The following is a 25,394-nucleotide window of genomic DNA, read 5'->3' on the forward strand; positions in this document are numbered from 1 at the left end:
AAAAAAAAGAAAAACTCTGAAATAAGAGTGAGTAACCATTGGCACTGAGCTTTCAGAGACAACCGGCAGCAGGAGCCGCTCCGCACGCAGGCAGAGCCCCCTCCTACCTGCATCCGGTGAAATCCCCCTCTGCCAAAACCCGCTGTTCAAGTGCCACTTGAGCAACGAGAAATTCCCACATGAAGAGCCTGGATTACTGTCTCTAGCTATTAGACCATCACAAATACCGTAATCTATATGCTTATTCTCTGCAGTAAATATGTGGTCTTGCTAAATTTTAGCAATTGCAAGTACTTCATCCTTTTCTTTAGCCAGCCAGCAATATAAATACATGTAATTAGTTAACACCCCTTGCCAATTACAACATCGGAGGCAAGCCTTGCTGAGATTGTTGGTCCTAATTATTTTAATATTCAGGAGAGAACCACTTTAACATAACAAGATAATTACTCACGGATAAGGGTTTATGAGAGCTGCAGTCCTTTTCTTTATTTTCTACAGTGCTAGTCTGGACCTAGTTAAATTTCTGGACACATTTTCAATTTAAGATTAAAAATTGCAATTTGTGAGAAATCATCAAAGCACCACATGTTGGAAGAAAAATAACTATATGCAATCTCTATTAACACTATAGCAAAATAAATTCACTGTGTATTACATGCAATTAAATTATGACTGGAATCTAAGGGAATCAGTTTATTTCTTTTCAAACAGATCATTTTACATATACTGAATTGATCAGCTAAGAAAAAAGCCCTGACTCGTCCTCATTTTAGACAGAATGGGAGTTGTCTTTTATTCAGCTAGCCTGTATGTATCCTTTTGTAGTTACTTAAATCCTCCTTCCCTACAAAGTGCCAATGGAAAATATGACCTACCTTCTCTACTGCATATGTGAGAAAACCTTAACTCAAATTTCTTCTGTTGTCATATCAATGGAAGAGCTTTTCAGATAAGAAAAGGTTGGTCTCAATATCTGTTGCATGTTAATACTGCAGCATGCCCCAAGGGTTGTCTCACAGGGTTTTTCACACGGTGAATCCCCAAAATATATGCATGTAGTCATTTAAAAAGAGTTTTGCCAGAGTTGTCGAACAATAAATTGTGTGCTGTTCCCTTCATGCGCGTTCAGAGGGAAGCCTTTGTTATCATGTCCCTAAACATAGCTTTAACATACAGCTAGGAAAACTTTTTTGTTTCTGTTTCTCTTTCCATATTTGTACATACAGAAGTACAGCCTGTTTAGAGTGGAAGTCCTTTTTCACAGTAAATTTGCCTTTAGGAAAGTCATTTGCCCCTGACTCCTGTATCACATATTTGCTTTAGTCTCTGTACAATGCAATGGTGGGAAAACAAGATGATGAGAGATCAGTTCCACCATTAAATATCTGCATTTGCTCTGTGCATAAGGAATGCATCCAATCATGCAGTCCCGGTTGAGGAGAGCAGACCGTATTGCCTTTTGGATTATCCCTACCTGCTCATTTGACAAGAAATATGAGCTAATAATCAGTTGTGATGACCAAATATTAGAGCTAACCTTAGATGAAAGAAGTTGGCTGCTAATTAGGTGTTCAAATATTGAGAAACGATCATTTGACAAAAAATGTCATTATCCAGTACTTTCAGTCTATAACCAAAATAATTTGAATTTACCAGGATATTTGCCATTTTTACAGCACGCTACCAGAGTACTCAGGAAGAATTCTGTCTCGCTAAATATATAGTGACAGAGAAGGAAAAGAAAGCTGCTTGATTTAATGGAGCAAACGTCATACTTAGCCCAACGAGTGTGCTTTAACTCAATTCTGAGTGTTACAGAGACAATGCATATCGAAACAGTGGTGATAAATTAGTGAAATTAATCCAAAAAATAGGCAAATGTTAAGAGCAACATATGTAGAATGCCTGCAAAGATAGATTAATTTCAAATAAAACCCTGGAGTTATGTAACCAATTACAAAAATTGCATTTAGCCATAGAAGAGCAATTAAAAACAAAAAACATAGCTCTAACCCCAGACATTATGTAGTGGGGACAAGGCTCCCAGGGAACTTGGAGATGAGCTGGAAAAGCAATTGAAGAGGAAGTTAGGCTGGTTTGACTACATTGTGAAATCAAAGTGCTCAGACATTGCATCCTAACACACAGATGAAAGGATCGTTTGTCCCCAGATGGGGCTCAGTAATCAGGTATAGAAACAGCTATTTTTAATGAAGACCTGCAAAATCATCAAGGTTTAGATATTGCTGGCTGGGATAAAGCAACGGGAGGCAGACGAAGCAATTTGCTAATCTGTCTGGTGGCACAAAGTCAAGCCCGATCAACACATTTTTCACAGCAAATCACATCCCTTCTGTAGGGACGGCCTCGCAAGGCAGCCACGCCAGGCGAGGGGTACCAGCCTGCCAACTGGCACATACCCCTCAGGTGGGATGGCCTGAGCAGCATCACACAGCCCTGTCCACTAAGAAACAGAAAATACCTGCTGTATTTCTCAGTCCATCTTCCTGACACAATATCTCCATCAGTTCTTTTTTTTTTTTAAGTTTCTAGTTCAATCTATTTTCATTTTTTCCAATTAGGGATACTTGGTATGCAGGCAGACATGCCAGCAATTACAGCAAGAGTGAGCTCTCTCTCTTAACCCCTTATTTTCCATTACATGCATGACACTTCCTTAAAAGTCATGCGTGGATATGCAAAGCCAGCACCAGTTTTTATAATGAAATACTATCTTCCAATGGTAAATATTAAGAAATGAGGTGGTAGCAAAGATTTACATACTGCAGAATGCTAACTTCAGAGAGTAAAGACATCCAAAGCTTAGAGGAACTAACACAGTCCCAAGCAAGTCAAATCGCTTACTTTCAGATGGGGCAAAGGCAGGTATTTCCACACCAAGCAAACACATGGTTGAACTGCTATCCAAAGCTAGTCTAAATTTTATATTAAAGATCTGCAGGTTCTCTGCAGCATCTGCAGATACAATATATGTACTGGGCATCTGAGATTCACCATCATTTCCTACCTGTCATAAAAGAGCTCCGATAACAACAAAGCAAGAAAGAAATGCTGTCAGATTCCTGGCAGAATCCACATACACTATTCTTTGCAAAACAAATTCAGGTTTGTCGTGCCAGAGCAAAAATGGAAGCATGAGTTCCTGGCAAAGCAAAGATAGTAGTAGAACTCCTATTCTGAAAAAATTAATAAAACAAAACATAAAGAACTTTACATAATTCTTGGCAGCACAAGCATATTGCGCGGGTTTGATTTCCTGACAAGGCAATCTGGCATTTGCAGACAAATAATACTACACTGATATGGGCAACCATTCAGCTCACGCTATGCCGAGTTGCCAGCCCACCACAAAAGCAAAAACACAAACATGAAAACCACGGTAGTTCCGCAAAGCCATTTGAGTTTCTTTATGAATCCTGGCCAAGTTGTATATCTCATGCCCACAATAAAGTAAGTCCGTCTTTCCCATGAGAATGTTTTCTGAGGAGTGGAAAAAGCAGGGAAAAAATGCATCACATCCTCATTTCAGCAGTATCATGGCTGTAATTTTCCAACAACAAAGAAATGAAGAAACACAGCAAAGCTGCATAGAAATGTTAAGCACGTTTAACAAGAAGCCAATGTATGGACTTAGAGCTACAGTAACCTCAAATTCATTAAAAAATAAACTCATGGCTCTATTAGATACAGGACATTACCGAATATCCATTATCAAAGGCTGGTGAACTGCTATAACTTGGGTGTAAAGCTTGCAATGAATAAAATTCAATAGTTGTCGATAACCTCATTTGAGTTCACTGTTCTTCTGACTCACCTGTGTAAGAGTCTGGTTTTCAAACACCTCGTCAGGATTTTTCTGCTTCAGATTAAAATCTCTCTACTGATGTTGGATGCCAGAAAAACATTTTGATGGCAGTTTACCTTTAGCAAGATGTACTGTTTTCACACCTGGTAGTACTTCCTTGTTAGATATCCACAAATAACACTGGTTTCTATATAGGGTGTGCGAAGCAGGAGGAATCACAGAAATCTAAGAGACTTTCAGTTTTGTACCGAAATAGTCTTATTTTTCAATTCGTAGTAAAAGAAATAAATCGAGAGGGAGGTTGCAGCATTTCTAGCATACTCACGATTACGTTAAACCATCCTTTACTGTGAAATAAAAGCTTCACTAGTTTGAGCAGGGAAGATGGGCTACAAACCAGGGACCCTGGCAAACTCTGGCTTAGAGCTAAAAACAAGCAAGTGCGTTTTGGCTGTTATTTTTACCTGCGTTACCTACATGAAACTAGCACGGGTCCTCTGCTAGAGCCCCCAGCCCCTCTTCCTTTTATTTTGTAGGGTCCTTTGCAGGAAAGGGTGAAGAGAAACACCGAGATTACAGACAGGGGTCTAAACTGAGAAACAGAGAGGCGCTCAACCTGATTTTTAAAAGAGCTGTACTTTGTCTCAGGAAAACTCTTTGTAAATGTAGAAGTCTTAGTAAGGAGCCTCTGAGGTGGTCCTCGAGGTCTCTGAGATTTTGATCTCTATTATGCAAGGTGCAGTGGATTACAATGATAGAAAACCTGCTCAAAACAGTCTCAAAGACCAGTCTTGTGAGGACTGAACATTTTGACCTCAATTTAGGTGCATGCTTAGCTTTATGCATATGAAAAATGCTATTCAGTATAACTGCTGTTTTGGATCACTGCAGGATCAAGCCCTCACTGCAGTCTGTTTCCTTGTTTTCCACCTCCCGGTTCAGTTAGGCAATCAGTTAGGCAAAGACATCAGAAGACACAGATATGCTCTAAATTACATCTTCTTTCTTATTTTTTTTTTGTTATAGCTGCTGAATGAAATGCAAATGCACTGAGATTTTGTCATCTAAGCCTTCAAATTACCTGAAAATTTCCTTCGTGGAAATCTGAGGATGAATGTGTTTGTTCACTCCTTAAAAACTCAAATAAATTGGGCTGACTGTTAAAAATTAGATTTTTTTTTAAAGAAATAGGTATAATTTAAATGACTGAACAAATATCCTAAGAGAGACAGAGGGTACAATTTGCCAGCACATTACACACAATCTGATAATATGCTGTCCTGCCAAGAACTATCAAATCACATGGTCCGATAAAACAGGGTGCACAAGAGGGTCAAGAGTCAGGCCCAGGATATTCCTCTACAGCAATGACAGCAAAAGAGAGATGCCGACAGCACAAGAGGAGGAGTGCTATTGCCCAAGATAAAGAGAGCAGAGATGGTTCAGCTTCGTCATGTGTATTTATTGGAGAAATCTTAATTAAAGAGCCCAGTTTAACTCCAGTCAAGCCTAATATACCTTCACACTGGTTCAGACAGGAATGGGGGACCAGGCTCCAAGGAGCACATGCAGGGACAGATGTCCTCGGCTCCCAGTGCACTCAACGGAAGTTGCTGGTCTGCCTGCCCAAGATCAGGCTATAACAACCCCCCCCTATGCTATCTGAGTCGAAAGTGTTAATCACCTTCAGAGTTTAACATCAGCTCCTGATACAGCCATAAATGAGTTCGCAGCTATAATCTGCTCTGCTTTTTCTTTTTTCTTTTGCATCTTGCTCTAATTATTAAGGAGCAAAACACTGATGAACAACACTGACTGCATATTCTGAAAAAAAGTAACACCCTCCAGCTGCTCTGCTGGTGAATCCCCTGCTTGCTCCTTGCTGGGATTTACTCTCAACCAATTGCATCTGAAACTAATTACTGCAACATCATCCTCAATATTAATTCTCTTCTCCTCTCTGGAAGCTGAAGCAAAATGGTACATTTAGAAGATAATTTCTCATCTCTTTTCCTAAAGGTAAGATCTCAGCTGTTCAACAGAGATAATGGTAAATGAGTTACCCATTTCAGAAAGTGAAGAATTCAGAGGTCCCTTTAACAGAAACCATTGTCTGAAATTTCAGCTAGTGATTTAGGAAACTTTTTTATATGAATGTCACCGAGACCTAAAAAAATCTATCTACTTGCTGTGTGATCTCAAAGACAAATTGCAGCAATATCGTGTCAGCCAGCTCTCTTAAAATTACTTCACTATGTATTCTCATTGCACCTTTTTCACTATTACTTTTTCTCCGGGAAAACGTTTTGGCCAACTTCCTTCAGCAGTACCTGGTGGAAATGAACCATTTTTCTTCCTTTTCAATTAAGTCCTTTTGATTTCAGTGAGAAGAAACACTTGCTAAGCTACCAGAATTATCAGACAGTTGTATTTATGGTGTGGCATTATTAAAAAAAAAATTGTGTAATTACGCCCCAATACATCAGCAAAATGGCCTGCTGCAATTGCTCTCAGGACTGAACCTCCCTCCTTGCCACCTCCAGTGCACCTGAATCCTTGGGATTGAGTGCTCATGCTTCAGCAAGCAGCAGATGTGCTGACCGCTCACCTGCCCCCTTGGACCAGGCATCTAAGAGTGACTTTTTCAGAGGCAGCGCCTTGAGCTCGAGAGATACCATTGTAGCAAACAAGTACTCATATGTTTTCCACTATTCAACAGGATGCTTAAAAAAAGGAAGGTGAAAAATCAGCAATTCATTCAATTTGGCAAGCAGAAGTACCTTGTGCCCCTCCACGTAGACTTCCTGATGCTAAATATTAATCATAACGATTAGACCTTCTAGGATATGACACTGTGCTTTCTCAAAATGCTGCAGAACGCTAAGGCTTGCCTCTCGAGTTCTCTGGTGCCTGAACTATTGCATTGCTATGCATAACATCAGGAGGATTAAACAATTCAGAGGTGATCAAATGACCGAAGTGACACAATTGAGGTGATTTTCACTTTCCATGTGCATTCTCTGAATACAGTCTGAACCCTCCTAGTAATGCGTGCAAATCAGTTACATCCTGCCAATGCATTATAAAGAAAGTTAGAAAAGCAGCAAGTTAAAACAAAACCTAGCTGAGGATCGGATCTTCCCGGTCATTTGGGTGAAGATGAGAATGAAAACCTGTATCATTTCAACAAAACTCTAGTCCAAGTGCTCTCATGATGTACTCCTCTGCAATGTGAAGCCTGTATTCTTTAAGCTATCAGGTTAAAATGAAGAACTTCATATCACATTGTTTGGCCCCTGCTTTTCCATTATGTAGACTGAGAGGTTATATTTGGCACTTGTCATCTGGGGCTCACTGATACTTGAAAGAGTGCAGCCAATAATTTTTCCATGAAATAAACTGAAGGAGAATAACTGAATGAAAGCAAACAAATACTTTAGCTACTCAATTCATGCAATTAGCAGAAGAAGGACTATTTCTGTTGGGTGTAGTCTGGTTTTGTCCTGACCCTAAGCTCAAGTCATGACTGTCTCTCCTATCCAGGCTCTTTTCATATCAGTGCTGCCATGCACAAATCCCTAGCGTGGACAAGCCCTTGTTAACAGCCCTGCACGGAGTCGGTGAGCAGCCGTGCTGCTCCAGGAGGGACATCCCACTCTTTTTCTTCCCCCCTTCGCCATGCGCACGGGCTGTGCAGAGGAGGCACTAGCACCCTGAGACAGCTCTCTTGCCTTAGGGGCTGCAATTTCCCCTTGTCTAGTCCATTTTTGCTGTGAATCCAGTTTCTGTGCCCAAGCTTTGAATGGGGAAGCGTGGAGCTGACAGCTGAGCTGCAGCCAGCTTTGACTGGGAGGATTAAAATTTGCAGCCTCGTGTTTGCAGTATTTTGTACTCCCTTGTTCCCAGAGATAATGCCTTCACTTTTACTTGCAAGATCTTGTGTTCCCCACCGCAATCAATGAGAGGAAATCTGACTGTAAACCTTTTCGTTCTATATTCTCATTTCATGTTGGTTTGGTGTGTTAATCAAAGTGTCAGTAATGGAGGCAAAGAGGACTCATTCACTCCTCAAATGAGGAGAAATCTGAGCTTTCTAACACGGCCGCATTTTCCAGTGGATAAGCTTTTTCACAAAGTAATTATTTCATTTTCCAGAAAGATTACTGATTACATCACACTGGGAAAAACTAAGAGAGGGGCCTTTATCTTCCCCATGTTTCTGCAATTCTTGTACAAACTTATACTTGTTACCATGAAAAATGACAAATTTGCCATCTGATCAAAATGTTAACAAGGTAAGTGTCAGTGAGATGGATCACTGACTGTCACTGCAAGCCAGAACATGAGGATACATTGATATTTCTCAATATATTCACTGCTTCCCCAATGTTCGCTAACAACATTTCTACTGCGAGTGTAATAAATCAAGCAAAAATAACAAGCTGCATAGGATCTCTAGGATATGATAGATTTGTCGTAATAGCAGTATCTGCAAGGTAGAAAACAATTGGTAATGATCTATAGAAAGACCTAATCAACTGTCATTTGCTATAATGTGGCAGATGAAGCAAAGATATGAAATCCATAACACTTCTTTAGCCACTGCCCTCCCCCTATACATACACATGTGTCAAGTGAGAAATAGTAAAAAGAACGAATGAGCTTTGAGGTCGCAGAAGTAGAAAATAGTTAATAGCGTACCCTGGATGCAATCATTAAATTATACACCGCTGAACAAGGCAAGGGCTAATCACAGAAGCAGCACAGTTCTGTAACAAGGATAAAGGCTTTTGCCAAGCCTGTTCCTCCTCCTTCACTTTATTTCTTTTTCAGTGTTTTAAAAAGCACTTATTTTGAAGTGAAACCAAATATGAGTGGGGCTGGATAACGGAAGGAAACGCCCATCCTGAGTTGGCGAGGGAATCTCAGAGGACTGAAGGCAGGATGTGCCAAGCCTCTCTAGGAAATTTGTGCTGCTCCAGGGATCCAAAACAACTGGCAGCTTTGCATCAGCAGTGTGGCACTCAGCAGCTGGACTGTGCCAGACCCTGTATTTGCTGCTAAGACTTTAATGTTCCTTTGCATGTTCCTACTTGGGAGCAAAACACCCCAACTTCCAGCAGACACATGCAAGATGTGCAGGTCCTACGAACACAAAAGTTCATCAGAACCACTTTCCAAGGAGATCAAGTTCTGCTTTGTGTTCTGGCCCAAAGTCCTGTTTTTAAGCACTTAAACACCTCTCTGCATCACATTCTCCATAGCCACCTGCCTGCAATAACTTCCAGGTCAAGAGCTAATACACACATACTTACCAACAAGCTTCCAAGGTTTTGCAGACTGCTCTGCACAGGACACTTTTCTCCCTAGCTACGTCAAGGAAGCCTCTCTGGAGAACAAGGCGGTGCAATGGATGCAATGAGCAACATGGGTTTAAAATTTCAGTAGAAAAATTCAACCCATTTTTATGCAGTGTAAAAAATATATATACACACACACACACACACACACTTTTTTTTTCCTCTAAATAGGATGGTGGAAGAGTAATGGCTGCTTTGCATTACTTTGCTTGCAAATCACATTTTGCTAAGTGAATGCATTTTTAGGAACATAGGAATTGCCCTGCTGCCTCAGCACAGCGGTTCTCTGTTCCAGCATCCTGCCTGGCAGCTGCTTTAGTGCAATGTGCAGGAAACCTCCTAGTGGGCAATTATGGGAAAACCTGTTCAGATCAGAAATTTTCTCCCAAGCCCTTATCAGTTAGTAAAACCTGGCATGTCTTGAAACATGACGGTTTGTCTCTTCTCAAACACTTTTTCAAGTCCTTCCCAATGTTTGTAACTTAGTATTTTCTGTATTAGAGAGTTTAAGAGCCATATTTTCGAAAGACCTCCTCTTCTGGCTCGGCATTAAATAAAGCTGGACAGATTTTGGAAAGAGCTCAGCTCCTTAGTGAAAGGGAACTGCTGAGTTCTTTTGCAAATCTGTCCTTAAAGGGTCACAACAGGAGTTGTTCTGTATTAAACAATTTCAAAAATCTGTCCTCAGTGGGTGGTGCTAAGCCTTTGGAAACCTGGTGCTGAGCTCTCTTTTGATAAACTGGCCCCAAGTTAAGCATCAGGGGCCAAATTATGTGATTTAGAGGCAGAAATTCCCTACTGACAGCAGTAGAGATTTCTGCTCAACGATGAATGGCACAATAGGATACTAAAATTATAGATGCACAAGAAGTGAATAATGTAACAAATAAACATCAAAGCGTAGGAGGTTCCTTTTCAGTCATGTCCCCTTGTGCTATAAATAAAAGGACAGACATATTCTGACATGAAAGAGGGAGAAGGAATGGTTAACTGTACAGTCCTGCATTTCCTTCTAAGATGAAAATACAAAATATTTTTTAGGAGTAGTATTTTTTTCATATAACATATAATTGATAGTATACACTGGTATAGAAGACACTGGTGGTACTGGGACTAGCCTCTTCATATGCACGTACATGCATCAAAGAGAAGAGCCTTATATTTCTCCAGGTGTCTTTTCCCCAAGTGGAACAAAATTTTCTCAGCCAAGCTCATCTCTCTCCTGCGTATGAACAAATGACCTACCGCTCTCTCCCTTACGTATTTTCAACAGTCAGTCACTTCAGTTCCCAATTCTGATCAAAAGTTAAGCTTGTACACAGTTATTTTATGATTGCTCATGGCATTTTAGACTGAGAATTTCAGGAGTACTTACTGGTACTCCAATAAGCTTGGTCACCACAGAGCTTGACCTTCAGGTAATTTTCACAGATTTCCACGACAGTTTTGCCATACCTACTGCCTGTGTTAAGACTTCTCTCCTTCACTTTCACTGGAACATCCAACTAACAGGTTGCCAGTGCTTTTAGAAAGGCAGGCTTGAGCATGAAGCTCAGGAGGGTATGGATATTATAGGGTGAATGGGAGAGCATCATGTTCCTCAAGAGCTTTACACCTCTTCTGAAGCTCTCGAGAGAAGACCATTATTCACAGCTCCCTGTAACACGCAATTTAGTTCCCTCCAACCTGATGCGGGGACACCCAAGTTTCCTCAGACCGCAGGAACATCCTGTTAGCAGAAGCTGAAGACATCGTACTAGGAGGACACTAGGAAGATCAGGTTTCACGATCAGGGGAGAAGGGACAGGCACCGGACTAGTTCACAGGACAAGATTATTTACCAAGTGTTCATGCCAGCTTTCTGCTGCAGGAGTTGTTTGTCTTGGTGAAACCGTGGGGTATGGCAAAAGAGACTGAGATGTGGAAGACAATGCATACTCATTCCCCCAGAGGAGGGGGGCAATGCAGAGGATCAACACTTTCATTTCACCAGAGGAAAACTGGTTATCAAGATGTAATTTGCTAATAAATGCTGTTCAGTGTAATTAAACCAACAACAAACAAAAGCTACTGTGGACCAGCAGGAAACAAGAAACTCCCCGCAGAGTGGCAATTCGGAGAACACTCACCACATGGCCCACCTTCCCCATTCTCATTCTAGAAATAGACCCATTTTATATATGGTGATTAAGGTACTGAAAAAAAAAAGTATTAACATGATTCACATGTAGAAAACAAGGTTATTAGGAATAGGGATCATTTCAGCACATTGTTCTCCCTAATAAGCACAGCAACAAGTAATTGAGTTTCAGGCAATCTCCAAGGTGGTGCTTTGTAGAGAAAAAAGGAACCTGGCATGATGTCTACTTTTCCTTTAATTACATTGCCCTAATGAGCAACTTTCTTCACTCAGAGCAAATTTATTTCTTGAGAAGACGCAACAGTAATAAATGCATAAAAAGGATCACCAGGTAGTACTGGAGAAGAAAAAGTATCAGTAGCTTAAAATGACAAGAGGTCAGTGAAAGTGGCAGAAAAGCACCAGATTGCTCTCAGCCTCATTATGCTTACTGCACTTAAAACCAGAGTAAAGGATGTTAATCAATGGAATACGTTACTTAACCTCTGAACCATCCTTGTTCTATTGTTATTTCCTTTCCGCATGTGTTCATGCGATCCACCCAGAGGCACAAAGTGCCGATACATCTCTCCAAAGCTTCTCCGCCCATGCCGCAGAAAGCAATTCCACCTCGTGCCCTTGTGCGAGTGATGAGAGGAGAAAATCACATGCCGATACAATCCTACTGCAGGTCAATACTGCTCACCACAACCTAATACAGAAGGATAAAAGGCTGGCTTTTCAAAAGTCTTTAAGGCATTCAGACATCTGACTCTCACCGAAAGTCAGTGGCAGACAGGGCTCTGGCCGTTTTGCTTGTCTTCACTTAGAAAGCCACACCTGAGAGACTGCTTACACTGAAGGACTCCTGGGATTCCTCTTTTTGGAGTAACAAAGGCAATGGAACCCTATTCTTCTGCTCATTCTTAGACTTTTTCCCCTAAGCATTTGCTAGGGGAAACAACACCAGTGAAGGTGGACCCCTGGCCCTGCCGAAGCCATTCTTATGGGCAGGTCACCTATCATTAAAATAACAAGACATCTGCCTTCAGAGAGTAGCAATTGCTACAGCTCACAGGATTTGGTGGAATTAAACAAGTTTATTGCAGGTGATGATCTGGGTTTTTAAATGCCAGCAATATTATTCTCCAGGAAAAAAGTCAAAACAAAGTTCTGTAGAGTCATCTAAGTTTTCAAAGTTGTTCAAAGCTGGGGAACACATCTCATTATATCAGCTGCCCTGGGGCCACAGTTTCCTACATGTATTGGATTGCTCCACGTATCTGTACACAAGGCATCAGTAGCTTTACCCCAGCTCGCTCCATAACCTCAAAATGTCCCTTCACCTCTCTGCAACTCACCTGTGAGTACTATTCCTTAATGCACTCACAGAAATGGTAGGAAACTTAATTAGCATATCTAAAAAATACTCCGGGGTCTCTAGAAACAGGCGCTTCAGATGTAAAAGTGTGAAATGAAATTATCATCAAATAGAAAATTCAAAAGTGCCTGTGGAAGCAGCTACCTCAGACCTTAAGTGTTTATGCAGCTTTATGAATTGTTATTTCCTGAGTAAGACTGCCATAGAAATGGCAGAAGCATGGGAAAAAAGTATGCTAGCACTTAGAATCTCCTTGTAAATGCATTAAGTGCAACTATTTTACTGAGAAAAAAATGAGGGGTAGAGCGGACTCCCTTCTCCTGTGGAGCTAATCTCAATTACTGCTCACAATCACGCTTCAGCTGAAGAAAGCCCTGCATAACTCTCATACAGTACGTGATCTGGCAGCTGTGTGTGTTTGCCACTCCAAAGACACCAATGTAATGACTGAGAATAGCCTTTTTGTTTACAAAAATGAAAGATAAGAGCAGTTCTTCAAGGAAAAGAAATCTAAAAATACATCCTCCATTAAAAACTATATCTATTTCAATATCTTCCCCCTCCAGAAAGCTTGCAATCCCTTGAAGGAAGTTGTCAGTAGACATAAAGGTGGATATAACCTTTGGGTTGTATTTGCTTATGTGTTTACCACAAACATATGACCAATTTCTGTAATTTAATGTAGGAAAGGGTTCTTAGACAGCCCTGTGTACAATGCCAAAACTAATGTCGGGCCAACATGGGACAGAGGCTGCCTTATTTCTTTGCTTTTCCTGGTTATTGGCATCCTTGTGCTTGAATGGCTATAATTAGGTCACAACTCAATCAAGCAGGATTTTGAAGCTTGCTTTTTCTTGACGCAGTACATGCAGCTGCTTGACATGGGGGCCATTAAACGTTCTCTTCATTTTGCAGAACACAAAAGCCAGAACTTGGGAAGACGGCTGCACTGTGCCCCCAAAACCCTTTCATCACAGGTTCCTTGCAAGACCCAACGCGTGCAGTCATTTTGACCCAACAGAGGTCCTTAGCCTACAAGCTAATAGTCGGAAAATGGACAGATTCCTGTGCGTGGAAAATGGCAATGATGTGAGCTATTTTTGAAAACATATCATACATTGCCTGCAATTAATTAAATCTCGAAGGCGTTTCTTTTTTGCCCCAGAAGGAAACGCTGTTAGATCTTCTTTGCTTTTGAACATCCTGTGTGCTTTAAAACATGCACTTAATTCCACCACGAATTAACAATTTTGAAGACTTTGCAGTGATACGGGAGTTTTAAAGCTTCCTGCAATGAGCCCTCACCCTGGTGTTGGAGCTAAAGTTCTTCACTCCCACCCTGGACAGCATCTTGCGGTTTAAAGCTGGAAAATCAGGCTGCTCGCAGGAGAAGGACCCATCGGCTAAAGCCCAGCTATCCCTGCAGTATCGCATAACCTGGGTGCACTTTACACTAGGTAAAACGCTCTCTAATAAATTTCAGGGCTGGAGAACAGTAGGAGCAAGGGTAGCAGATTCTCACATCGTCAGGAGGGAAATAGACTTTTAAAAAGCCAGTTGTGTCTGTGCACAACAATGAAGCTTTATGTCTATATAAACTGACAAGTCAAATTGTACTCCTGGGCCCAATTCTCAACATCAGTGCCATTTGACTGTGATAGCTCGCCTCCTGCCTCTGCAGCCTAATGGCTCTGTCTGCCAGGAAGGGCAGGCAGTATGATTAAAATAAGCATTAACAGAATGGTTTGGTAATTAGCTTCTCTCTCTCTCTTTCTCTCTCCTTCTTTTTTACATATAGTTCTGGTCTGCCACAGATTGATAAAGCCTTTTGTTCATTAGCAGTGTACTTAACAAGTGTAAATTTAAAGTAATCATTTTCTTAAGGCCACGGGTTAAAGCAATTGAGGAAAACCGCTGCAACCTAGCACTCAAGTCAATCCTTAACATGGAAAAGAAACAATAGTGCTTATGATATTTAAACAAAACCAAATTGTATATAATTATCCTGACACTCTGTCAAAATGAATTTCCACTGAAGTGCAACGATTTGTTAAAATCTCCTTTCTGAAATCAAAATGAACATTTTGTTTCCCAGAACGGGAGCGAGCCTGCAATCTCCCTGGACTTCCTTCGTGGCAAAAACATTGACAAAAGCTGATACGTCCTCTTATTCTGTACCCACTTTGCCATCAGACTTCCTCCTTGAAGTCCTTTAGAGCCTTTAGATCCATAGTTGGATCTGCCCAAGGTAACTCTGACCCCTCACCATCCAACTGAATGGCCTGTGTACTTAACACCATCAGGGCCCAGAAGAGCAGAAAATAATTTTTAGCAAGTGCCTGTAGGAACTGAAGCCATATCCCTGCAGTATTTGGCCTAAAATTGCTTCGTTCCTCCGCCTTTCATGCACATTAAGTCCTTCTTAACACATGGCAGGGCTGGTAGAGAACATGGACTGAGCTATCTTCAGCAGTGAATATTTTAGCTACTGTTTTAAACGCACGAAATTGAGATTTGCCTATGATAAACTCTGTCATTTTTGCCAGACCACAAGCTGTAATGTAAAGTGTTGTCTTCTACAGAAAGAGGTGAGGTGTTAACTGTGAAACCACAGCGAGCTGTTAACAGACAGGTGTTAACTTTGGAGCCTCAAAGATGGCAATTTATATTTCAAAGCGGTTAACTATTTCATTGATGACTATTTTAGCAGAAATACTGAGCGAATGCATGGCACGATCAGAGCTTGCTCAGAGATTTAGATGCTCAAATCACATTCAATTCGGTGGAAAAGAGAAGGCCTACCAGTTCCCACAGACACTAAGTTTATGAATAAAAACCAAGCAGACAGCTACAGCATGCTATAACAGAAAATGTAACAACATAGCGCTATTCCTGATCTTAGACTGCGCCAAAATAAATATCCCACCTCCTTCTTAGCCCCCTACTCTGTCCATATGTACGATCATATGTCCCTAAATACATATATATGCAAATGTATAAATAACTGTTTATTAAAAAAACCCAAGTCTTTCCCTTTAGACTTTTTAATTTTCACTTGCGTTTAAACAAACAGTTTCATTCTTAAAAGTACCTAGAAAGAGGTTTGGGGGCTTTTGTTTCAAGTCAAATTGTCCGCATGTCATTCTCGTTTCTGGAAACCATAACCAGTCAGCTCTCTCTTTCTATTTTGGATTGTTGGTAGTTTTTCTAATCCTCTTTCACTTCAGTTTCCTTCTACATCTGTATTCTCCCAGAAAAAAAAAAGTTGGAAAACAGTGGGAAAATATATAAAGGAATAGGAAAGCATATTTTTTAACAAAGTCAACAAAAACAGAACAGGAGCACGTATCTGGAAAGCTTATTCTGCACATCTCTATATTTTTTTCACTTTTTCTACTCAGAAAATAAATGAACTCTACCTTGCAGGTGTTAGTAAACCTACCCCATCAGACTTTTATCTACTTCTCAACCAGTGAAGAAGACTTGGCTCCATTAACTTACCTCCACCTTTATTTTAAAAAGTCACATTTAGAAAGCAAGCGATAATACCACATCAGGATCACTAAAGTGGCTGATTCATGGCTGGGCCAGCCAATGAAACTGCCATTAAAAACAAGTTCAAATGGTGGTTTTTATTAGGTGGTCACTTCCCAGATCCCCAGTGCTTGTATCACCAAAAGATAAAGCTGATCCCTCAAAATGCCATGATCTGCATTTGCAAAGACTGCAGCGAAAGGAGCTGCCCCAAATTACTGGGTCCAAAGAGATCTTTCCTTAATGACCCCCATAAGGGTGTCACAAGCTGAAACTGTACCATCTAGCTATATAAATATGTTCATATAGCTGGGAGAGTTGGATCACAGTGAGCTGCTGGTCAAACCAGAACCAGTCCTACGGATTGAAAGGAATTGGCCATCTCAATCACTACTGGTTCCAAAATTTTGCTGTGGACGAAACAAACTGCTGAAGTAATCTGTTGTACAGTGCATTGGATTTCAGTGTGATTTGATGCTTACCAAATAGTTGCTCTCATATCCCAACCCTTAAATAGAATGTGAGGGAATGTTTCATTTTAAGTTTATGCCAACAGTTCAGGTCAGAGAAAAAAAAAAAATCTCTTTTGAAAACGCCAACTCTCTGATTCTTTTGTTTACTTTCCATCTCATCAATCTGCAAAGCCCAGTATCCAGGATCCTACTGGGGCATGTTCTCCCCACCAGCACAAATTCAACTTGCATTGTGCATCAAAGGATAAGCAGAGGTCTAGAGACAGTTTTACCTTGGGGACTTGGAGTACACAAGAAGCACCTGAGCAGCTAAGCAAGTCCAAGCGCTGACAGCGCAAACAGGCTTGAGAGACCATGTTCACTTTAATCCCCTTATCAGCAACCTGTCTTTGGTCAGAGACTCTTTGTCACTAAGTCGCTTGCCAACGAACTACCATCAAGGACACAAAAGACCACACACTCCATGAACTAGGCAAAGTAAGTATCCTACATTAGGGGCCAAGTGCTCCTAAGCAATAGTCACAATAATTTGTCTGTGCTACGTTATAGACTAAATTTAAGTGATTCCTTGAAGCTAGTATTTTTTACCGCTGAGGGAAATGATTGGAAAACCTTATGCCAGGAAAGGGTAAGAAGCAGCAGCAGCAGCAATGATGGAATGCAGGGAGACAGATGGGCTAGAGGGCAATCCGACTACACGATGACATGCAAAATGCCAAATGCACATTGCCTTCCAGACAAAGTCTAGGTGTAAAGGGCATGCATGTGATCGTGAAGGACGGCTGCCTCAGCAGAAACCCTTCTAACCACTTCTGATTTGTTCCTGTAGTTGGGCTGATTCCACTTTTCTAGACCTGATGGGAAGATTTCAGTACACAAAACAGCTTAATCAGATCAGATTATGGTATCCTTCCATCTTAAGGTATGTGCAGCAACGGACACAGCATACATTAAGGTCTCAGAGATTTCAAGTTTCAAATTAAGAAATGTCTTGCAGGCTTGGAAAGGGCAGAAAATATCAAAAACAGTGGGGCTTCCATCTAGGGAGCTATCCATCATGATGGGATGTCTCTCAGCATTCCTGCTAGACCCTAATGACAAATTTGATAGTTTGCCCTATGTAGGCTGGGGCATACAAGAAATAAATACACAGGGGGTGCCAGCAGCCTCCTGGGGGGTTTTGGATCATAGTCAGATAAAATATCATGGTCCAGAAAAAAAGTGATTTTGTTAGACTCAAAAAGAAAATTTGCTTGTTGTAACAAAAAAAAAAAAATTGTCTCAGGTCAACTCAAAATGACTTTTTGTCCATTCAGCTACCAAATCCAAACATAATTATTTGCACAGTTCTAGCTTCTACTGCAATACTTCCAGTTGGAAATATTCATGCACAGTTAATCTGAATTGCCCTGCTGGAGTCGCTATAATATCACAAGACACATGAAGCAACTGGGAAAGACTTACGCACATTGGCTAGCAGAAATCTCCGCTAATGCTTCGTCAGTCAGAAAGAGCAACATTGGCAAGACTGGGATAAAATCCACAGCCTACTGGGAAGCATTTATTTTCAGCCATACTGAAAGAAGATAGGGAAACAGAGTTGTAGCCTGGGAAAACAGAGCTTTTTTTTCAGTATACCAATTTAGATTCTGTGCTGCTTTCCTCCCTTTCCATGGGTTCACCCAAGCAGGGTGCAAACAAAGCGGAGTCTGGCCCCAAGGGAGTTCAGATGCAGCAGACTCATCTACCAGCAGGCTACAATATGTTCCCAGAAGGTGCAATATAATTCTGAGGCCAAGGAACAGCCTATTAGCTCTGCATGCCGTTAATTTTCATGAATAGTTCAATCTAATGCTCGCAGAAGCTGTTGGGCATCTTTCCATTTTGTCTAGCAGGACCTGGATAAGGGTTTATTTATCTTTTCATTATATACCTTATCTTTAAGTAGGAAGCAGCCCAAACAGTTTAGCACAGCTGTGCACATTTCAAACCCTCCACCAGGCTGTGTGCCTAGCAGCGCTCGAGACTGTCTGCAGGTCAGGGTGCAGGCACATTGCAGTCAAAGCCACTCATGCAGAATTAAACTTCGGGCTTGTTTGACTAAACTTCTGAATTCACCATGGTTTCTCAGTTTTGCTAGCCTGAAAAAGAAGCCCAGCAGGTTCTTGAGTCATGTGCCAAAATGCCTCCTTCATCCTCCCTGGAATTGGAAACGATTACTAATAGGTATTCTTGCTGAAATGATTTAACATAATGTGCTGAATGAGATCACTAAGTCAAAATATCTTTCCCTAAGTGATTCTCTTGCTGTGTGTCTGAATGCCAGAGGGGAAGGAGGACAACATACACTGAATTCTTTTGCTGGCTTCTGCGTTTTACAAAATCTTTAAGTTCCTGAAGAATTCACATTAGGATGTTTCAGCCAGGCTCATTACAATAGGTCTGTGAGGAGGCAGCTCAGCTGGTCCTGGCAGTCAGCTGGGGGCTGGAGGCGTGATGCTTTTGGTCAGTCTCCCTCGTTCATGCTTTCCCCTTTTACAGTGTTCTCATTCCTTACCAGCCTAGGTCATGAGCAGAAGATAGGCAAGAAAACAAGGTGGGCATGAAAACAAAGCCGGCCAGAGGACTGGGCACTGTTTGCCCCGATCGCACAGCCCTGGATGTGCATTGCAGCTGCAGCTGCATCCACTCCAGCAGGCTGCAGCCATGAGGCGAGAGGCACAGCCCAGGGAGCAACGGGGTCTGCCCCGTAAAACCCATAACTGCGTGCCAGGGGGGCTCTGGGTCTTACTGACAGCCTGGGCTGCCCTCACCCACCTGGGTCTGTCAGCCTCAAAATTAACATTATTGAGATCAGTACTGAGAACAGCAGTATTGCGGACTTCTGTTTCAGTCGTCTTTTGTGAGAAAGCCCCACACTCTCTGGCCCAGTACAGCTATTATCTGCCAACCTAAAGGATGATGAATGTTATTTATATTGCAGTAATGGTTAACTGCTCAGTGGAGACCGGGGACAGACTGTGCTATGGACTTTTCAAACATACACTGAATGAGAGCACTGCCCACAGATGGCTGAGTGTATGAAACTGCCGAGACATTTCAGGATAATGTTCTTGAATGTCTTGGACATGATGACCTCCAACAACTCTGCAGTGCTTGTGCTGACTGTAACAACACCAGGTGCAGCTCTACAATAAAGAACATCCATTAATACCAAACTCTTACCGGTTACTATGACATGCCCTTACAATAGCAAAGAACTCATCCTCTCCTTCAAAGCAGGCAACTCCTTGATAGGAAAGCCTTTCAATTCCTTGATTAATAAAGATATTATTCTATTTCAAACCAAGTGAAAAATATACAGAGAGGAATAAGTAGGCATTCCAATGAAAAGTTTTCCTAATATTTAGCTGCTACAGTTTTGGTCTCCAAGAAATAGAGTGAATTGATGAATAAGAATATCTCAAGATGTACATGGGAAAAGTAATTCAGCTAGAGGAAAACATGAGGAGCTGATCCTATAAACAACTGTAAGATCAATTTAACTCTGACATGTACATGCTTGCAGGATAAGGTTTCAAATAATTTAAATAAAATGTACGAACTGAAAAACTATGCCTTTAGCTTTTCACTGTGGTGAGCCCACAGGGTGGATAGTTAACAGTCCCTGGGAAATACCCTCTCAAGAAATATCCCTGCAAAGATGCAGAGGAAAGACACGCCCTAAGCCAAAATATTCACAGTAGATTCTTTCATTATTAATCGTCCCCTCTGTATCTTAGAAAAATCATGCAGTGACTTCTTTCATATGCAATGAAATACAGAAAACTAAAAGATCAAGGGACATATTGCAAGAAATGTCTGTACTGTGGAATAGGTGTCTGCCCCTCTTTCACTTCTTCTACAATTAATGTTTCCGTATTGAAGTCCTAAATAATATACCTGGAAACTAGCAGGCATTAGGTCCATCAGCAGCCTTATTAAAAACCAAGTGGCAAAGACCTATCTTACCTTTAAGTATACTCTTTACACTTAAAAGCTATTTCAGAAGACACTTTCCCAGAGCTTCATAGCCAAAAGCCTACAGACACCAGAGGCTAGTAAACAGACCTACGCTTTGTTCTGTCTTCTTAATCAGAAGGGCGGTCACTCCCAAATCAAATGGGAGAAATAAAGCACACAGTAAGGGACTGCAAATACTTTCTAGCTGTCTCAACTCTAGAAATCTTTCAAGATGCCTCAACATCTGGGCATTCTCTTCACTGTCAAACACTCCCTGAGCAATGGGATTTGTCAACAAGTCAGCTGAGCATATGCTGATGACAACTGCAGAGTTTGGAGAGTGTAAAGCCACTTGCAGATAGTTTTGTGATAGATGTGTTGAACCAGGGCTGCGATCCAAAATCTGTGAAAATTATTCTCAATAGTTGTACAGCCTTTACCTCTGGTAGTCAAACCAGCCACTGCAATAAGCAAAGCTTAGCCTGGGTGCATTTTGCAATTCAAAAAATTGTTTGAGGGAGGCTGATCAGCCTCTGCGTCATGTACTATACAGGGATGATTTTGGATGGACGTCTGCTCTACCTAAACTACAACTCCTTCTATCACTCAAACACAGGGAAACCAAGCCTCATTTATAAACAGGTTATGGATTGTCCTGAGTATACGTTTCATGGATTTAAAGCTGACTCCAGTACTTACATGTCACCTACGGTACTCTGCCCCTTGTACATTTGCGGTCTGTTTCTCCACCATCATCTACAGATCTTCCTAAATCTTTGAAAGATCTTGACAAAAGCATATACCCTGCTGGTATAACGCAAGGATGCATTGTATCAAAAGATTTTGCCTTACTGACATATCCCCCCAGTGATTTCCAAAATCAACTATATTTTAAATAATTTGTTCATTTTGCATTTTTCAAAACGTAAATTTATTTACTATCTTTACGATAGCAAACTGCTGAAAAACTCACAGTCCAACAAGTAATAGAACTTGGCCTCAAACTTTTTATGCCAATTGTCTTTTTTTCCCCTAGCATTCTAATTATACAGCGTAAAATGTCTGAAACCTTGGTTCAGCTACAGCCAGTGCAAAAGTATATGCTAGCTCTTTGGTATTCAAGGACGGCTGTTCAAACTCTGAGGCTATACATTCTTCCACTAAAAGATATATTATCACATCTGTGTCTAAATATTTTTGCTTACTATGTCTGCTACAAGCACACCTACAATTGCTATAACTGAAAATGACAAGATAATAATGTTTTTCACCAATTTGTCACACCTTTTGCATTTAACAACATTCATCGTATAGTCTATTTCATTAAAAGAGTTTTGCCTGCTTGTATTTACATATAACAAGGGAGAAATAAACGTGTTAAAAAAGGAAAACGGCATTGTAAACATGACAAAAATGGAAACAGACTTTGTGGGCTGGCGCAGCATCTAAAACCACTTAACACCTTTGAAAAGGAAAAGAACGTTAACTTTCAAGTAGCCTCACTTTAGCTACTTTCAACGACAGCAGCATACAAGGCTGCCATCACATATTTACATTTGATTTCTTTGCCCAGCAGTCTCATTATAAGGTTATGCCCTTGTTAGTTGGGTTCTCAGTCTCTACCCTTCATGTAACTGGTCAATAATAAACTTCCTCACCATTTTTTTCAGTGCTAAGACATTAGAAACCTTTAAAATATGCTACCATTTTTTGAGAGCGGGGAGTTGCCATCATGCATATATCACAATGGAAAAAAATATAGAGGCATAAAATACGATGAATTCTTCCTCAAACAGATGGTATTTCAGCGGTATTGAACAAATTTATATTAATTACTTTCAGAAAGAAAGGGAAATGTCATATTTGAGATAGAGTATCCTACCGAATCTGCTAAGAACTATCGATAAATCTAACAATAGCGAGATTTTTTCATTCACTCGCTGTGACAGCTGTCAAGCTGGGGAAAACTTTTTGTTAATGCCAATACAATTGTGCACTTAAACAAAAGCCAGTTATTCAGTCAAACTGGAACAGCTTATTTCCCTTGCTTTGCAGCACAATCTGCACACATGCATATATTACAACTATATGCATAGTCGCTCTTTAATTTTTATCTTCGGAGTCACAATGTGATTTGTCCAGCGCTTGAGCAAAAAAAGCAGGCCAGAAGGCAATTTGTAATCGATTTGTAATGAGCCTCCTGTGCTTCTCCTTGCTGGGAGGGGGAGGTTTGCCACCCCGGGTTGTCAGCCAGAGCAGGATATGTTTCCTGAATGCCAAGCTAGACGTGGAGTTTGATAGGTGATTATCCCTCACCCTTCTTCCCAGTGCAACATAAAGCAACTACTGGTAGAGATGCTGCCCTGTTCTGCGGGCAGTGAACAGACTAAAGTAGCAAAGACCATCAGCTGCGTCCTCCCCTGAGACCCTGCGGGACCATACCTTGACCCACAGCTCAACAACAAATCACGGTACCGCGCTTGGTGCTTATCACCATCTCTTTGCAACCAATGAAAAGACAGAGACTGCTTTAAATAACTCCACTCAAGGCAGGACCTGTACCATTAAGGTGATTTTCTAAAGGCCAAAACATCTGTGACCAAGAAATAGAGTGCAGCCCTTACCTCCTCGTAGACGTTATCATTCCTGCTGAAGTCTCCGGCCCTCCTTGGAAGGACATGGACATGAACGTGCTGAAAATGTGAAACAAAACAGTGGTGGTTACCAAGACCATTGCTCCCTTTCCTAGACTGTCAGCACCATTCTCCACACATACAAGTAACGACACACAGGCTCCCACAGCGTTATTTTCTGAGGAAAATGCATTAACCTGTTCCATAACTGTATCTCAACTCTTCTGAGAGTATAAAAGATGAAAAAACATGAGAGAGCAGCTCTGCTGTATACACGAGCTTCAGAGTGAAACGCCTGGAAGTTTAGGGGCTCTGTGGAATTATTCATAGTTGTCAGTCGGAGCCATATTTAGCCACAGCTTTGAACTGACAACGTACCTTGGAGCTGCGTGTTGCGACTTCAAAACCGACAAGACTAAGGATCTGCCCAGCGAAGGCAGGCAGCCGGCAGGCGCGAGGCGAGCGGCCGCCCGGGCAGGCTTACACGCTCGAGGCTCAACGTGGCGCGCCGGAGAGCCGGGGATGCAGGAAGCTGCCGGCAGGTAAGGGAGACGGCACAGATAGAAACGGCATCACGAGAGGGGCCGCACAGCTCGTCTAATAAAACATCTTTTGAAAGGTTTAAAAGACACTAAAATGTTTTGCTTTTCCTTCTGGGAAGCTGTAGTGCGAACGTAACGGAGCGAAGCCCCCACGGCGCGCTCTGGGTGCAGGCACCCAGGGGAGAGCCAGGCCCTACGGGAGGAGACACAGAAGGTGCCAGGGGACAAGCCAGGCCCTGGGGAAACGCGTGGAGGTAACCCAACACCCAGGCAACACCCAGGCACCTCTCGCGTCCCCCAAGGACACCGGAGCAAGCCAAGGCTTTTCTGCAGCAAGTTCAGCTACACAACTGCAAAGCTTTCTTTTGTCTTTTCTGCTTTCTCTTTGACTCTCTTTGGAGAAAAAAACATACTGACAATAATTCTTCAGAAAAAAAAAAAAATCTCATTGAGGAGAGACAGCAAATGATCTGAGTGACACGTCGCATTTATGCATCCCCAGATCTTTTTAGATGGTGCCTAAATCCTTTTAAAAAAAGACTGTAGCAGAAAGAGCACCAAATGCTTTACACAGAATTTAGATAGCTTGCACCTGACTCAATTTGATGAGTTGGAAATCAACTGAAATTCATGCACCTCATTGAAGCATTCTTAAAACGTATCTCAAGTCTATAATGAAATCCAAAATCAAAAAAGATTTTCTTAGGCTATCTGTAAGAAAATTCAAATACACCTATATTGTGTTAGCTTCAATCCATAAAAACATTTGCTCAGTGAATAAAATGAAATCAGAGGGATGCTTCAGTTAATGAAATAGTCTGAATACCATTCTTTTTTTTTTTCTCAGCTTGCCCTAGAGAAATCCGAGTATGCTGTTGCTTGTTCTTATCATTATCCACAGTTTCCAGTGTATTCAGTCTAGAGATGGGATGCTTCTTGAGGGTTAAATCTGTGTTTTGAGTAATACATCAATGATAGTGTTCTGATAGTGTATTATACTAATATATCATGAGAGTGATAGTGCTCTTGTGATGTATTAGTGCAATGAATCATTTGAACATCACTGCTCTCAAGATGTATTGCTCAAAATCACATGGCAAGCTTAAAGATGGTCTTCGGTACCCCTGGGTCTGAAATTTTATTTTTGGACAAATATGGACTTTCAGGAAAAAGAAGATTGAAGATTAAAGTTTGTGCAGGTACTGCAAAATTTCACTGTGGTGTTACATTTTTGTCATTCTCCTTAATTTTAAAATGCATTCAGAAAACTATAAAACAAACTTTCAGTCAGTTTCTTTCTTTTTTGGAACAAGGAGCCCATGACATTTTTGTTAAAAAATCAAATTTCAGGAATTTGTCTTTATTTTATATAAAGCCTAATACTAGCAATCAACAACCATATCCCCCAAAAGATCAATCACTTTTAAATGCAATTTGGATCTCTGTAGCAAAATGTACCAGGATGCATACAGGAAAAGACCTGTGTATGTCCATGACAGATGATTTGGAGTATCAGAGAGC

The 25,394-nt window shown here is 41.2% G+C and overlaps 1 protein-coding gene across 50 annotated transcripts in view; it reads right to left on the minus strand.

The window, feature by feature from the left end:
- Positions 1–25,394, minus strand: part of FHIT (fragile histidine triad diadenosine triphosphatase) — a 620,374-nt gene that overhangs the window by 67,852 nt on the left and 527,128 nt on the right. For 44 of the 50 annotated variants that reach the window (XM_068906936.1, XM_068906915.1, XM_068906914.1 and 41 more), the window contains one exon: positions 23,323–23,391. The exons of the other annotated variants lie outside the window; for them this stretch is intronic. In XM_068906936.1, coding sequence (XP_068763037.1) covers positions 23,323–23,391 — 69 coding nt within the window. The remainder of the gene's footprint in view (positions 1–23,322; positions 23,392–25,394) is intronic. 50 annotated transcript variants of the gene reach the window in all.

The sequence above is a fragment of the Struthio camelus genome, chromosome 14 (assembly GCF_040807025.1).
Source record: "Struthio camelus isolate bStrCam1 chromosome 14, bStrCam1.hap1, whole genome shotgun sequence".
In the NCBI taxonomy this organism is placed as follows: Eukaryota; Metazoa; Chordata; class Aves; order Struthioniformes; family Struthionidae; genus Struthio; species Struthio camelus.